The following is a 15075-nucleotide window of genomic DNA, read 5'->3' as shown; positions in this document are numbered from 1 at the left end:
ATTCTTTCTGGATACAAATTTGTAATACACATAATTTTCACAGCCACTTTAAAGGTAACAGCCTTTATAACACACGCTATAAATCACAGCGATTCACACACTTTACTTACGGTGCCTACTGTTGCCTTGACTCAATTATCTGTCTCTTCAATCTATCTATCTCTGCCCTTGCGCTGGTTTTTCTCGCCAGGCTTATATACTAAAAAGGAGGGCACCTGGCAAACACTAGGACATTCGCGGAGTTTCTCGATAATTCATGATGTTCTAGAAACTCCAGCGCGCATGCTCCCAGCGTCTCGTGACTTCCGCTGTCGTAACAGTAACTTTTCACAATATTTATTCTCTTATGACAAAACTATAAAGAGAGGAAACACTGGAAGCAAAGTGAAAAATAAAATAAAATAGCATGAATGAACAGACTAAAATGGATGAAAACAAAAATACATACTTAACGAAGAACGAACAAAAGAAAAAAGAAATCACTCATCTTGAAAAATAAATTGCAATTTTCAGAGAAAACAAGCTATGGATAAGGGAGGAACATAAACAGAAATAAGAAACAACAAATATTACTGAAATATTGACAAAGGGGCAGAAATGTCTCAAATGAACGATGAAAAAGTGATAAGTCTCTATGAACAAAGAAGATAATTTGTTAAAAGTCATGGAAACAGTGAAAACTCAAAATAGAGGATGCAAAAGCAAAGCAAATCCCAAGAAAATGAATATAAAAAAAATATTAAACTTTCAATGTATTTTACTAACTTTGCTTTTGAAATGGCTCTATTAATACATGTACTAGATTAGAAACTAAAAATACTTTTTCTGAACAAAAGTTCTTTAAGAAGAAACAACAACATGAAAAAACATATAATACTGTTGTGTTATATTAACAATTAGCAAAAAAAAAGTTATTTTTATCTAATACCTGGTATGGGTACATATATCATTGTCTTTTAATGACTTTCTCTTGAATTCAAACAAATCAGTACTTTGAAAAAGGCTAATAAACTATTGAGGAAATCTAGTACATATTCAATAGGGCTCTGTGCCAAATAAGATACAAGACAAAGTGAAAAGGAAATTATATTTGCAAATAATAAATTATTGTAAGAGAAGTAAAAAAAAAAATCACTAGACAAACCTGAATTATGCTTATAATGGCTAACATAAATAAAAAGTGGAAATTGCATTACTTCTTAGTGTATGACATAAAATTAAAACAATACTTTTTTACACTTCCATAATAGCATCTTAAAATCTCATTTAATGTCTGAAAATCGACCTCTCAGTATTTCTAAAAACGTTTATTTCCTATAATTAAAGAAATGCTTTCCAAATTTATAAAATATTATTTTGCAAAAAAAATAAAAAAACCTTCCATTACATTAGCAAATTGAACTTTAATCCCTGGCATCACGTTGAACTTTAACCCCTGGCATCAAGTTGAACTTTAACCCCTGGCATCTACAAATTTCTGTAATTATTTTCTAGTATGAAATTTTATTTATGGACAAATAAAATTTAATTGACTGAAATATTGACAATTGTTCCCCACTTTCAAATTCACAGCATTTTAATCTACTTTTGTTTGTTTTGAATGTGTTCTAACCATATTTGCATATTATTCTGATGATTGCTGTCCAAATTTCGATATACGAAAGGAATATCTTCTTACAAAAAATTCTTTTCTATTTTAATCTTAAGATACTTCCACTGTAAAATTATAAAGTCATCAAAATCAAAATACTCACGACAGCTCTGATGCTCATCCTCTTCTTCTTCACAATCTTTCTGATAATCACAGACCCACCTTCGCGGTATGCAACGGCCATTGTTGCAACGAAAGTTGTCGGGAGAACAAGTTATCTCTTCTAAAAAGAAAAAAAAAACATTTAAAATATGGTTGTTTCAATAAGCATTTAAAATTAAATCTTTATCTCTAGTTAAGTTGAAAATTTATGAAGTAAATTTTATTACATCACTATTAGTCATTGCATGTTTTGAACCACAAACACAAACATCGTAACATACATCTAATGTGGAATATTCTGTGCTGTAGCCTATAGTTTTATGACCAGTCATGATTAAGTTTGTTTTCGAGCAAAGCTACGCGGTAGACTATCTGTACTCTGTTCACCACGAGAAGTCGCAACTGAATGTTCGCCCTGTAAGCGCGTAAACTTACCGCTATCCCACAAGGGACCAAGATTAAGTTTAACTTTAGTATACATAGGTTTTATAAATACTTTGTATACTCAGAGAGAAATGGGTACTTCTCTACTCTAGCGGTGTTGTAAATCGTTCACTACTTTGTTTATGGAATTCCATTGAACAAAACTTAAATATCTGCAACTATTCTAAAGCCAAAACGTTGATTACAATACAAGGTCTAACTTCTTTTGTAGGTAAGATTTCATTAAATTTTCACATTTTTCCGGTAAAATATTTTACAATATGAAATATGGTTTGCAGTATTCTAGATTCTGGAATGTGGAAAACGAGTCTTTCATTTGTTTCGAAGTTGATTTTCAAACTATTGTCTATATATACACTTCATTAGAAACAAATATGTAGAGGCCTATGACTATGTCGGTAGTTCCACAACTTAGCACAAGCCAATCGATACTTCAGTGTTAGTGAGCATGGGACATAGAAATTAGGAGTAGGATGGGGATATAAAATGCATGTAATCAGAAAGGGTTTCCTTCACTTTCGTGCTTTCACTTTGTTATAAATATATATGCCACAGAGCTTTTGTTCATGTAGGGATAATGACAGTAACGTATAACAACAGCTAGTAATTTCTCTCACCTCTATCAATTTAGCAGCTTGAAAATAAAAAACTTGGAGAGACAGCTTTACTGTTATATGTGGTTGATTAGGTATGATATTGATCTGTGGAAGGCAGTTCAAGTAAGAATTTTGCTGTATGATTTTTTATATCAGTGGCTAAATGATAACAGGATGATTTAATTTCCATGTCGAGTGTTAACAACATTTACAATTAACGTTCTGCTTTCAGGATATCTAATTTCACATGTTACAAGTCTATATTCTTCGTTTTCTCTGTCAAAATAACATTACAGTAACACTGACAATACCAATTACAGTAATTCCTGATCACTTTCTATTGTGGTATTCTCAGATACACTACTGAGATTTATCTTGCAATTAAGAATAGTAACCTTAGATAACAAAAGAATCGACAGAAAAACAATCACGGATTAACACTGATCGAATTTACGTCTGTGACTTAGTTGAAGACAAAGTGCAAAATAATATTTGATAAACAACACAAACCAAGACATGATTGTCTAAAGACAAATGACAGCACTATTTTCTGAATGGAGAAATCTCCCAATGTCAGAACCAGTAGTGGTCAAAATTTGAAAAATTCTTTATCAGAATAAGAAAGTTTAAAGATTATACATAAAACACAATAGGGTCATTTCTCCTAGAGCGCATGCGTTACTCACATCACTAGCCAGTTCATAAAAAATTAGGAGAAAGTAATATATATATATTGTAGTTAAGCGCAAAGCTACACAATGGGCTATCTGTGCTCTGCCCACCACGTGTATCGAAACCAGGTTTCTAACGTTATAAATACGCAGACATTCCACTGTGCCAGGTGGGGGGGGGGGGGGGAGTTATAGCCTGAAACCTAAGTTCAAGTGTTCTACCGAGGTGAAACCGTAGAAACTAGAAAGTATACTAAGATACGCAGCATTACAGGAAACGTTTCTGAGAGAAAACTTAAGTATCAGTGAGCAACTGGAGCACTGGTAAAGAAAACAACACTTGTATGACACTAGATATGTATATAAACAATCGGATAAAATGAGAAAAATTAACTTTTTATCAAAAATATATAATAAGGAACACATTCTTTTGTAGTCATATTCACACCCTTTGGTAACAACAGAACCAATGGTAAAGAATTTGAAATATTCCGCATTGTTGTTGAATGTTTATTACGTAAAACTAAAACGGTTCTTCAGAACAAAGTTAATATATGTGACGTAGTTTATAGATAGCCAAATATCAAATTGTTACGTAATTTATTATGTACCATTTTGTTGGTCGTTAAGACTCTGTTTTCACTTTTTTAACATGCTTTTTTTCGGCTGTTGCGCATTTTTGATTTTAGGCTTTCTTGTAGTACAAAGCAGAGTACCAAGGACAAACAGTTAATATCATAATAGGAATGCCAGGTGAATGTATTTCTTGCAATTTTTGAAAAAAAAAGAACATATAATAACCAAAAACGAACTAATTTCATATATTTATTTTGTGGAAATCTAATTTTAATGCGTGAACAGCAACGAAACAAGCGAGAAAAAAATGGTGGATAAATTATTACTTGAAAAATATTAGTTTTATGAAATGAAAAAACACAATAACAACAAAAACTTGGTTCTTCAGGTATAAGACATTGTTAAAGGTTCATATTTGTGTAGAAGATGTGTGTTATAAAAACAATATCTATATTGAACTTTGGCGTTTGTGAAATCAAGCTAGATTCTGGTGGAAATGGATGTTATTAATTCAACCTAAATTTATTTCTACATCGTTAATCAACGCAATACTACAATCTTGGTCAAAATGTTTACATATTTTGTAACAAATAAGATCATTATTATTAAGGTGGAATACAAATACACCTAGTGCTGTTAAACTGACAAATACATGTTATATTAAACATCTACATGTGTAATTTGTATAATGAGACAAGTTCTATGGACATCATGAATGACTTATTACAACAGCAAACAATTTTATCAGACATCTGTAGAAAGATATGTAATTCAATATTTCACCTATCTCAACAAAACCTTACCAAAACAAAATATAACAACATAATATCATAAATAGCGTCTGTAACCTAAAATCAGTTCATATTAAACATTCAGTTCTTAGTTGGTCCTCCTCTTACTATAATAACCTCCGCAAGGCGACGTGGCATGATATCGATGATGAGGTTATTGATGTAATCCACCGTGATTTCATCCCAACTTGTCACTGGAAGGTGCTGCAACTCAGTTGCAGTAGCTGGTTTATTGTCGCGGTTAGCACTTTTCTGGCTCAGTTCTGTTCAACAGCTCTCAATGGGATTACAATCTGGAGACTTTGCTGGTCATGGCAATCTTGTAACATCCTCCTGTACAATATGCACTGTGGAACTCAAAGTTATCGCTAGACCTTGCCCTAGCATATGGCAGAAATATCGTTTCCATTTGATGCATGTAGGAGGCGCCATTGACGTTTCCCTGGATGGTATGAAGAGCAGTTATTCCACCATGATGAACAGTTGCCCAAACCTGTACTGAACCACCTCCTATGTGTTTCCTGTGGGAAAGACAGTCTTCCCTCATCTGTTCTCCAGGAAAATGACGAACACAAATCCTACCACCAGCTATAGCAAGTCGGAAACAGGACTCATCTGAAGAGATGACATGTCGCCAGTGTCTTAGCTGTAAGTTGGCATGCTGTCTTGCCCAAGTAACACGGTAACGGCGGTGAATTCTGGATAATATCGAGTTGCAAATAGCCCTTCTTGCAAAATAACCTTTTTTGGTCAATCTCCTATTCGCTGTTCTTCTGGATACCCTGGAATGAATGTGTTCATGCCATTCCTGTCATAAGACGTCTTAACCTGATCAAAACATGATCAACTCTGGCAGTAATTTTTCGGTGACTACCAGTAAACTTCCTGGAACATCAGTTCCTGTTGTCCGATGACGTTTCATGATTCTGTATACAGTACACTCGGGGTACCCTACTGTTCTGGCAATGTCCGTTTGCTTCATACCATTTCTGGACAGTTGAACACTTTGACGATCTATAACTTCTGGCACGTGACGAGGCATGACTCCACACCAAGTGCAGAAAAATTGTCCGAACAAAGCGTTAATCTGCTTCGAAAAATATTATATCAAAAGCACACCTCTTTATACAACACTGATATGTGTGTTTTGACGAGCAAATGCACAAAAGACTCATAACGACCAGAGTAACAATTCGCACGTGTTTGTCTGGTCATACGCTACCTTCTCTGTTACTACTCGGGCACTCACTCAATAACTACTCCATGCACGTAGACAATAACATTAATATAGAACAGTAGTTGTTCTTTACAGAATGAATAATTAAGATCTAAATTATTCCTTAGTTAAGCCATGAACAAAAGACTCCTCTTTAAAGAGTTTTTCCAAACAAATGCAAATGGTCTCATCAAATGGAATGATTGTGAATAAAGAACTTATATTAAAATTAGCCACTAACATTAAATCAATTTACTGTCCTGGACTCGTTTTCATTTGTTAAAAGATCTATACCCTCCCAATGAATGTTTTATGGCAAGAATGCAAACATTTTGGCCAAGACTGTATTTTCATCAGATTTCTAGTTTTTGTTTGTTTGTTTTTTAAGGTTTCTAGTAAATTCAACTGAAATCATCACATTCACAATCAATGTACACCAGTAGCAAAAACAGTAATTTAACAATTTAAATTATTCCTATTTGAGCATTAATAGAAAACTAATGATGTAGAAATGGTTCTCGGAACATAGATAAATGTATTTATTTAAATGAAAAAATATTACTATTATAAACAACAATACGATAGAATGAGTAACTTGTATATTTAAAGGTAAATTTAGCATTTTTGTTGTATATTGTCAAGGCTCGTTTTTACTAGTCTTTCTGTCCTTACAGTTGTTCCAAATGTACACCACTGACATTGCGACAAAATCACTTATACACGCTCTTGCAAGGTTAGTGACATCCAAACCAATTATTGCAACAAAATAAAAAAGAAACAGTGTAATACAAACTGGCGTGACTTAGAAAAAATATAGAAAGGACGGGATTAGAACCACCATGGTGGTGCGTGAATTTTACGTCACCCTGTAGTATAAAAGAACATATACAAGTCCTGTAATAATATAATATAATAAGCCATAAAAAAGACATATTGCAGCAGCCTGCCAGCATTTTGTAAAACACGTTTTCGTAACAACTTGTTGTTCTATAAGTTTTTCTTTACTTGTCCTTGAAATTGTGTTGCTGGTTTGTTTGTTTGTTTGTTTTTGAATTTCGCGCAAAGCTACACGAGGGCTATATGCGCTAGTCGTGCCTAGTGTAAGGGAAGGCAGCTAGTCATCACCACCCACCGCCAATTCTTGGGCTACTCTTTTACCAACGAATAGTGGGATTGACCGTCACTTTATAACGCCCCCACGGCTGAAAGGGCGAGCATGTTTGGTGGGACAGGGATTCGAACCCGCGACCCGCAGATTGCGAGTCGAGCTTTCTAACCACCTGACCATGCCGTTTGCAGTTTCTATAAATGTCATTTTGTAATGTTTTGGAGGCTCAAAAGCTTGATACAGGTAATAGAGGTTTTCTCGAGATTTTGTAAACTGTAATAATTTAGAATTTGTTGAAATTTATTGCTGGACTGTACAATTGTATGGGAGAGAGATGAACTGATGCAAATTTTGATAAACTGTTTTGTTTGTTTGTGTTGTTAAATTTCGCGCAAATCTATTCAAGGCTATTTGCGCTAGTCGTCCCTAATTTAGAAGTGATAGAGTAGAGGGAAGGCACCCTCCACCAACTTTTGGGTTATTCTTTTACCAACAAAAAATAATAGGATTGAGTGTGCATGTTCGGTGACGGGTTTTGAGCCCGCGACCAGTAGATTGCAAATCAAGCACCCTTACCACCAGATTATGCCAGGCCTCATAAACGATACCTTTTATTTGGGACTTATCAGTTCAGACTCGAATTTTAAAATTAAACACCGTGTATCCGTATTCTGAAAGTGCGCCGTTGTAAAATTTGTAGTGGAAAATTTGCCCGTGTTGTAAAGTTCGCTGTGGGGTCGTCAGAAGTTCTCTGTACGATAGTGAGAAAAATACCTTTTAAAATACTTTGTCGTCGGTTGGTTCGACAAATTTTCCTACGTCGACCTTCAACACGGAGAAATTCCCAAGGCGAACGTCATTAGAACCACAAAACACAGCTCATAAAGATAATGTATTTTGAAATACTTTCTTTTGATTCACTAGAGGGCGTAAACAACTCAAGTAATCATATGCATTTATTTTCCACTCGTTCACATATTAGGCCTACGAAAATAGATTATTTTACGTCAAGGTTCCTAAAATGAAACCTTGCAACATAACAGTTACAGATATATTAATGTTATTCAACATTTTAATGTGCTTAAAGTGATCAACTTTTACTTGTGATGCTTTGATGATATAAAAGCTTTAAAAACCTGCTTGAAATGCAATCATAAGAATACACACCCAATTCACTTGAAAATCATGCGAAGAAAGCGACACCAAATAAATACTCTATTTAGACACGGTTTTCAAATAAATCCATTCAGTTCTTTATACATTTATTTATAGCATCTAACAATGTCTTTTTCTTATCTTTGCATTCCATTCTAAAACATTTCAAGGTGTTATGTATTATTTTAGTGAACACAAAAAAAGGAAACAAAAACTCTGACATGTTTTTAACAAATGAATATAGAAAGTTTTTTCTATTAACAAACTGAGAATGTACCGACAAAAAAAAAGTTGGCCACCATGACAACACCTTCCGTATTAAATATTCAGGAAGGTCAGTATATCACATAGATGACGCATAGCTGAATGCCAAAGGTAATAAACGTCCTGTAATTCTGAATTTTGGATAAGATTTGTTTTGTTTTTTCTTTGTAGTTAAATACAAAGCTACACAATGGGCTATCTGTGCGGTACTCACCACAAGTATTGAAACCAGGTTTTTAACGTTATAAGCATTCATACTTTAACTTGTTTGTTTATTTTAGGGCAAAACCACGTTAAGCTATCTGCTGTGTCCACCACGGAGAATAGAACCCCCGATGTTAGCGTTGTAAGTCCATAGACTTACGGCTGATCCACCGGGGACTTCGAAATTAGCGCTAAGCCACTGGCGGACATTTGGATAAGTACTAAAGTTAATCCAAGTTTTACATTCTAAAATATTAAAAGCTATATTGTTTGTTTAAATGCAGAGATGTTCAATGTGCTATCTACGTTGTGCCCTCTTTAGGAGTCGGAATTTAGGAATCGGAACCCAGAATTTTAACATTGTAAGCCGTCTAGCTTATCGATCAATCACCCGAACGCGATATTACAATAGAAAGCAACCATGCATTTACGTGACGTCATCTATTAGTAAAAAGGAATGCTGTTACCATAAAGTTAAACTTTTGAAATATTTTATTTTAATTCAAAAATATATAAATAATTGTACTAAACTTGTTCTTTAACACCAGTTCAATCCATTTAATATACACCTCGTTGTTTAAAATGGACCTGTCTGAAATTTTATCAACAGAAAAAGATGGCAAACAAAAAAAGACAAAACAGGTAGTGAGAGACACAGGAAGGTATATCAAGTGGAAAGACGGGTAGAGGACAATGAACTGGATCAGTAACTACTTGATACATAGATAAGAAGTTATTCCGAAACACTTGAGCCATAATAAATACGTGTATACGCACTGGAGGCAAAGGGAAAAGTTCAGCAAAAATACGGAGCTTCAAACAGCAACAATCTCATTTTTTACAGTACGGTACACATCCAACTGTTCTATTCACGTTTCGGCGTTCTTTACCATTAGCAAGTATTAAGACTTTTCTAAAATTAGCTTTGGCAGAAGTCGCCTTCTAATCATGTTTTTACAAAATAGGCATACTTACAAGACTTATGCTATGCCTTCATATTGCTGAACGTTTTAATCTTAATATGTTTCGTTATTTTTGCACGCATGATTCGAACAAATCAAGTTAACATAGAAAATGTACTGGTTTTAAATATTTTACAGCGCCGTGTCATTAGTGTGGTATTCAGGTACACTGATATCCGCAAGGACACAGATTCAGGAAATGCATTGCATAGAATAACTACAAGCACTGGCAGCAAAGAAAACACAGTTGGGCAAATAAACAAACTTTATATTCATATATGCGGTCGGCTTGTTCGTTTCGAATAATGACTATACTGGGTGCTGGGGTGAAGAGGAGACTTTTCTAGACGTTCGCAAAGGACAAGGATATAAAACGTTATGATATACTATACTTTGAAATCAAACAAAAGGTCCAAGGACGGTATCCCATAATCCTAAGCTACTTTCTTCACCGATTGTTACAAAAAACATACAGTAAGAAATCCCCAACTTCTACAAATATCTGCTTCACCTCCTGGAGACTGGTTCCCCCCCCCCCCATACCCCACCACCACCACAGGGAGTGGACACAGACACAAGGCCAGAAATTATACGAGTTACGAGTTTCTAGCTCTTGCCACATGTAACCTTTACTTTTCACTAAAATGATTAGCATCTTTTTAAAACCTTTCAACATCTAGGTTAACAAGAATGCCTTAACTACGTGAAGAACATCTGCATACAAAATGTGGAAATGCAACCGGAATATACATATTAAAGACATATTCTATACTAGCTATGAAAACGTAAAATTAGTAGTTATTTCAGCTACGACATTGTTGTTTCAGTATAACTTTAGACAGAGTAGGTTTGAGACATACCGCTATGCCACTGGGGGCCAGTCTTCTGTTATAGCATTAGTACATAGAAAATACATTTAATAGATTTTTGATTTTCTTAACGCGCAAAACTATACATTGAGCTATATGCACTGTGCTAACCATAGGGATCGAACTTTCAGATCGCGAGTTAAGCGCCCGTACAACCTTGGAAAAAGAGTTATCAGTGAACAGTACAGCAGGTAAATCATACATTCCTCATTGATGATATCATCTATATAATACATATGCACCATAATGGCCTAAATGAGATCGAGTGAGAAAGACATACAATTCATTACTTAGCTTTTACCGTTTTAAAGCATCACAAAAATAGTCTTTCATCCAGCGGGTAAAGTAAATGAGGTCGAAGGTCAAGTTCGCAACGTTACTGCAAAAAGCGTTAACTTATCACACGTAAGTACCAGCTGAAACGGTGTAATTAGCTTTAATCACAAAGAGCATAAGATGCAGATTCACAAGATTTCTATGTACCTGGAACAAATCGTAATAAAAATGATTAAGAACGCTTCCCACTGATTCACTTACAATTACACAATGTGTGTTAAACTTTATATACTAGAAATATTAACTCAATATGTCACTTACAAGTGCCCGGCATGGCAATCTGAGGGTCGCGGGTTCGAATCCCCGTCACACCAAACATGCTCGCCCTTTCAGCCGTGAGGGCGTTATAATGTGACGGTCAATCCCACTATTCGTTGGTAAAAGAGTAGCCCAAGAGTTGGCGGTGGGTGGTGATGACTAGCTGTCTTCCCTCTAGTCTTACACTGCTAAATTAGGGACGGCTAACGCAGATAGCCCTCGTGTAGCTTTGTGCGAAATTCAAAACAAACACTTACAAGTAGACAATGCGTGTTAAACTTTATATACTTCCGTCTATGTAAAACTAGAAATATTAAATCAATATATGATTATAAGAACCAATTCTAACCTGGCTGTACGGTTTTCATCTTTTGAAGATGAATCAGTAGCTTATAATCTCTTTAATTACACATACTGGTCGGAACAATATCATAATAAATAGATAGATCTCCCAGAAGTACCTTCACATAGATCACAGTATTTCTAAGCCCGTCACAGTACAGGGTTTTTTGTTATCCACAAAGCTACATTTTGGTCCATCAGGCTGGAAATTTTTGTAGATGTGGTGATTGTTAGTGCGAATTTTGAAAGGAATGTTCGCCATTTAATACATATTCGATAGTATATAGCATGACGAATAAAAGCAGATGTTTAAGAGCCTGCAAAAACAAGATAAGCTAAGCAGTGAAATTAGATATAACAAAGATATTGAACAGGAGAATAAATTGTTTTTACTCAACTTACTTACTTACTACAAGTAAAATAAGTATTGACAAAACCGCGTAATATGTTTATGGACTGTATCAAAGTACTAATACATTCACTGCTAATGAAGATTTCAAAACTGTTAAATATTTCTAGTTTGTTTTTTTACTCAAACTAGGTTTAACGGTCTTTAAACGATGTGTGTTTACAAATAACATAGAAATGCTTTATTTCTTTCCATTCAAAAGGATTTGCCTCCCCCCAATGACACGCTGGAAACCGCATTTCGATACCCGTGGTGGGAAAAGCATAGATAGCCCATTGCGTAGCTTTGTGCTTAACTTCAAACACCAACAGAAGGTCTTATTTTAATATTCTTTGGCTAAAATTGAAATGCCTCGAAACCGATTTTAAAAGAGACAATTCTTCTGGTTAACTATTACATATTACTAAACAGTATTAGGGCATTTCAGTGATGTAACCACACCAAATGCAAGTCGGTGAAATTATGTAGCTAAATCCACAGTGATTGACAAGTACAATGTATCTAGAACTCAAATAATTTATTTACAAACAACTTATTCCAAAATAGTTTAAATATAACACTAGTTTGGGCGAATTGTTCTGTCACCATTATGAGTCTTGGAATGACTCATAATATGGCGGGCCATGATATGACAGTACCGCCACTAATTGAAGTAATCTAAAAATAGTCTTCACCAATGAAGGGTTAAAAACCATAAATCCAAGCATTAAAATTGATGTATATTAGAAAAGTCGTCAAAACTGTGTTTATTTTGTTGTTTTTTCTGTGTGTGATCGCTGTTCAAAGACACCTGTCAGAAAAGTTCATCAAAAGCAGTAATCAGAAAGATTTATGCCTGCCACAAAAATCAAAATCCAAAAACTAGTATCTTCTAAAAACTCGTAATAAGCCAAGATAAAACGATTGGACAGGTTTATCAAGTGCAACAAACGTTAGAATGTGGCTAGCTGACCGGATTCTTTACAAGTGACTAGAATTGGGTTATCTCCAAGCGTACTTTACAGGAGATATTGCAAAAACTGTCACACTGCAGTAACAACAACTTGTTTAAGACGCAAAGAGAAAGATATGGCTTCAGTGGCTATAGACAGTGAGTGACTGGAAATGTGTTTTATGGTCTCATGAATCGTGTTTCATCCTTTTCTATACTGACAGTAAATGTTTTGAGAAAACCACATTGCCCACTTGCTGATGTTGTCTTTAAAGTGCAAGGTACTGGAAATGGTATAATGATGTGGGAATGTTATTTTTGGAAGGGATGGGTCCACAGTATAGAAGTACTTCGTTGTCGATCATGTCCATCACACAGATAAATAACGGTTTTTCCAAATAATAATGCAACAACTTATCACGTTCAGATTGTACGATGTTCGTTCAAAAAACATGACATTCACTACTGTGTCTTCTTTTGTTTACACAGTCATCGAATCTCAGTTCAATTTGGACATTTTGTGAGGTGAACATGAGCAAAACACAAACCTCCGTAATCCTCTGATGACATTTGAACAAAACGTCTTCCAGCACTTTTTGAAACCTATGTCTCGTAGAGTGCAGGCCACTCTAACGTCGAAAAGTGATCCAAATTCAAATTAACTGAGAAATATAATGTTTAAGCTAGTCACTGTAAGCACTCCCGTAACTTTACAGAAATATTAATATCACAACCTTTAAGTTGGAATGTTATTTTATGTTATCATCTACCAAAATGCTGCTAAACCTCAACAAACTATTTTTTCATCTTAACTATTGTTGATATAGTATGTTTATTGTGTATTAAGATTTCAAAATATGAAAATCACAAGTTCACGGTGACTATTTGAGCCTCATATTATGAATAACTTAATTACTATCAAAGAAAATTACCCACATATATCAGAACTAAAAAACCAAGTATATCATGTCACTGATCTAATTTCCAGTTTAAATTAGAATGCACTGATTTATCAATTGGATACCCTGTTTTCGATATATTCGACCGCAATTCCAATAATACCTTAAGAGGGTCGGCTAACAATGCAAAGCAATCTTCATAACAAAGCTAGAAAGACACTTTGACCCTATAGTATTGTGTTATTTTCCAGTAACAAACCTAAAACATACATCAAGTAATTTCTCATCCTTACAAATGTAGGTTCAGGTGCCAAGATCAACTTTCTATAAAAATCTAGTTCTAGGTTCTAGGATCCTCTTCCTATAAAAGTGTAAGCCTAGATCTCAAGATTCTCTTTCTATAAACAACATTTTCTCGAGTTTTAACCGTTTTTCAAAATTCCAAATTGCTACCATTATAACGAAAGAGGTTGACCATCAGTGTGACCTTGACCGTTGAGCAGCATTTGCCAAAAGATAAACAACTGGTCTTTGGGAGATACCCAATCATTACACCAAACTTGAAACTCAGATGAAATCTTTTTCGAGTTATACTGTTCACACACACAGAGAAATAAACACAATACTCCCGCCGTCAGACAAAGGTAATAAATGGAATATAAAAATATATATATTAAACATTTAAAGCAATACTGTCAATGAAATTACCGTTAAAGAAATAATGGAATATAATTCCACTTACAAGGCAAACAACTTAGTACTTTATTTCATGTACTACCATTTAATCCATGTCTTAGAAAAAAGTGATATCAGTATACGTGAAACAGTAAATAATCCTCCACGAAAACATGTAGCGACCATTAAAAGCCAATTAAACAGCTCCGAGAGTGTAATTTTAGCATAGATTAACATCCGAGATAAAGGTTAGGATATTGGTCAAAACATCTCTTTCGGGATTATTTGTATTTAGGGGTTCTGTTTTCCGAGTGTGGGTATAAGAATATAGGCATTTCTTTAAAAAACTAATAAAATGTTGGGTTTTTTGTTGTGTTTTTGTAACAATAATATTACATTTTTTATATATTTCTTTACTGGCCTTATACGGGTTTCCAGTAATAAACGTATAATGGCTTTTCAGACGCACCATTTGTGTCGTCTAAGCCTTTTTAATGATACTGCTACGTCTCAGTTCGTTAGTTAATTTTCTGTATAATTTCTTTCCGATGAAACTTTAGCGACACAAGTCCTTTCTTAAATAAAACTGGTTTATTCTCTCTGAATACAACTTTGC

At 34.6% G+C, this 15075-nt stretch overlaps 1 protein-coding gene across 1 annotated transcript in view; it reads right to left on the bottom strand.

Moving 5' to 3' along the window:
* LOC106459552 (low-density lipoprotein receptor-related protein 2-like) overlaps window positions 1-15075 on the bottom strand; it is a 248405-nt gene that overhangs the window by 164739 nt on the left and 68591 nt on the right. Inside the window, exon 2 of the mRNA XM_022386057.1 lies at window positions 1755-1874. Coding sequence (XP_022241765.1) covers window positions 1755-1874 — 120 coding nt within the window. The remainder of the gene's footprint in view (window positions 1-1754; window positions 1875-15075) is intronic.

Source organism: Limulus polyphemus, unplaced genomic scaffold (assembly GCF_000517525.1).
Source record: "Limulus polyphemus unplaced genomic scaffold, Limulus_polyphemus-2.1.2 Scaffold626, whole genome shotgun sequence".
NCBI lineage: Eukaryota > Metazoa > Arthropoda > Merostomata > Xiphosura > Limulidae > Limulus > Limulus polyphemus.
Note: the sequence above shows the minus strand (reverse complement) of the source record. Positions and strands in the feature narration are given on the sequence as shown.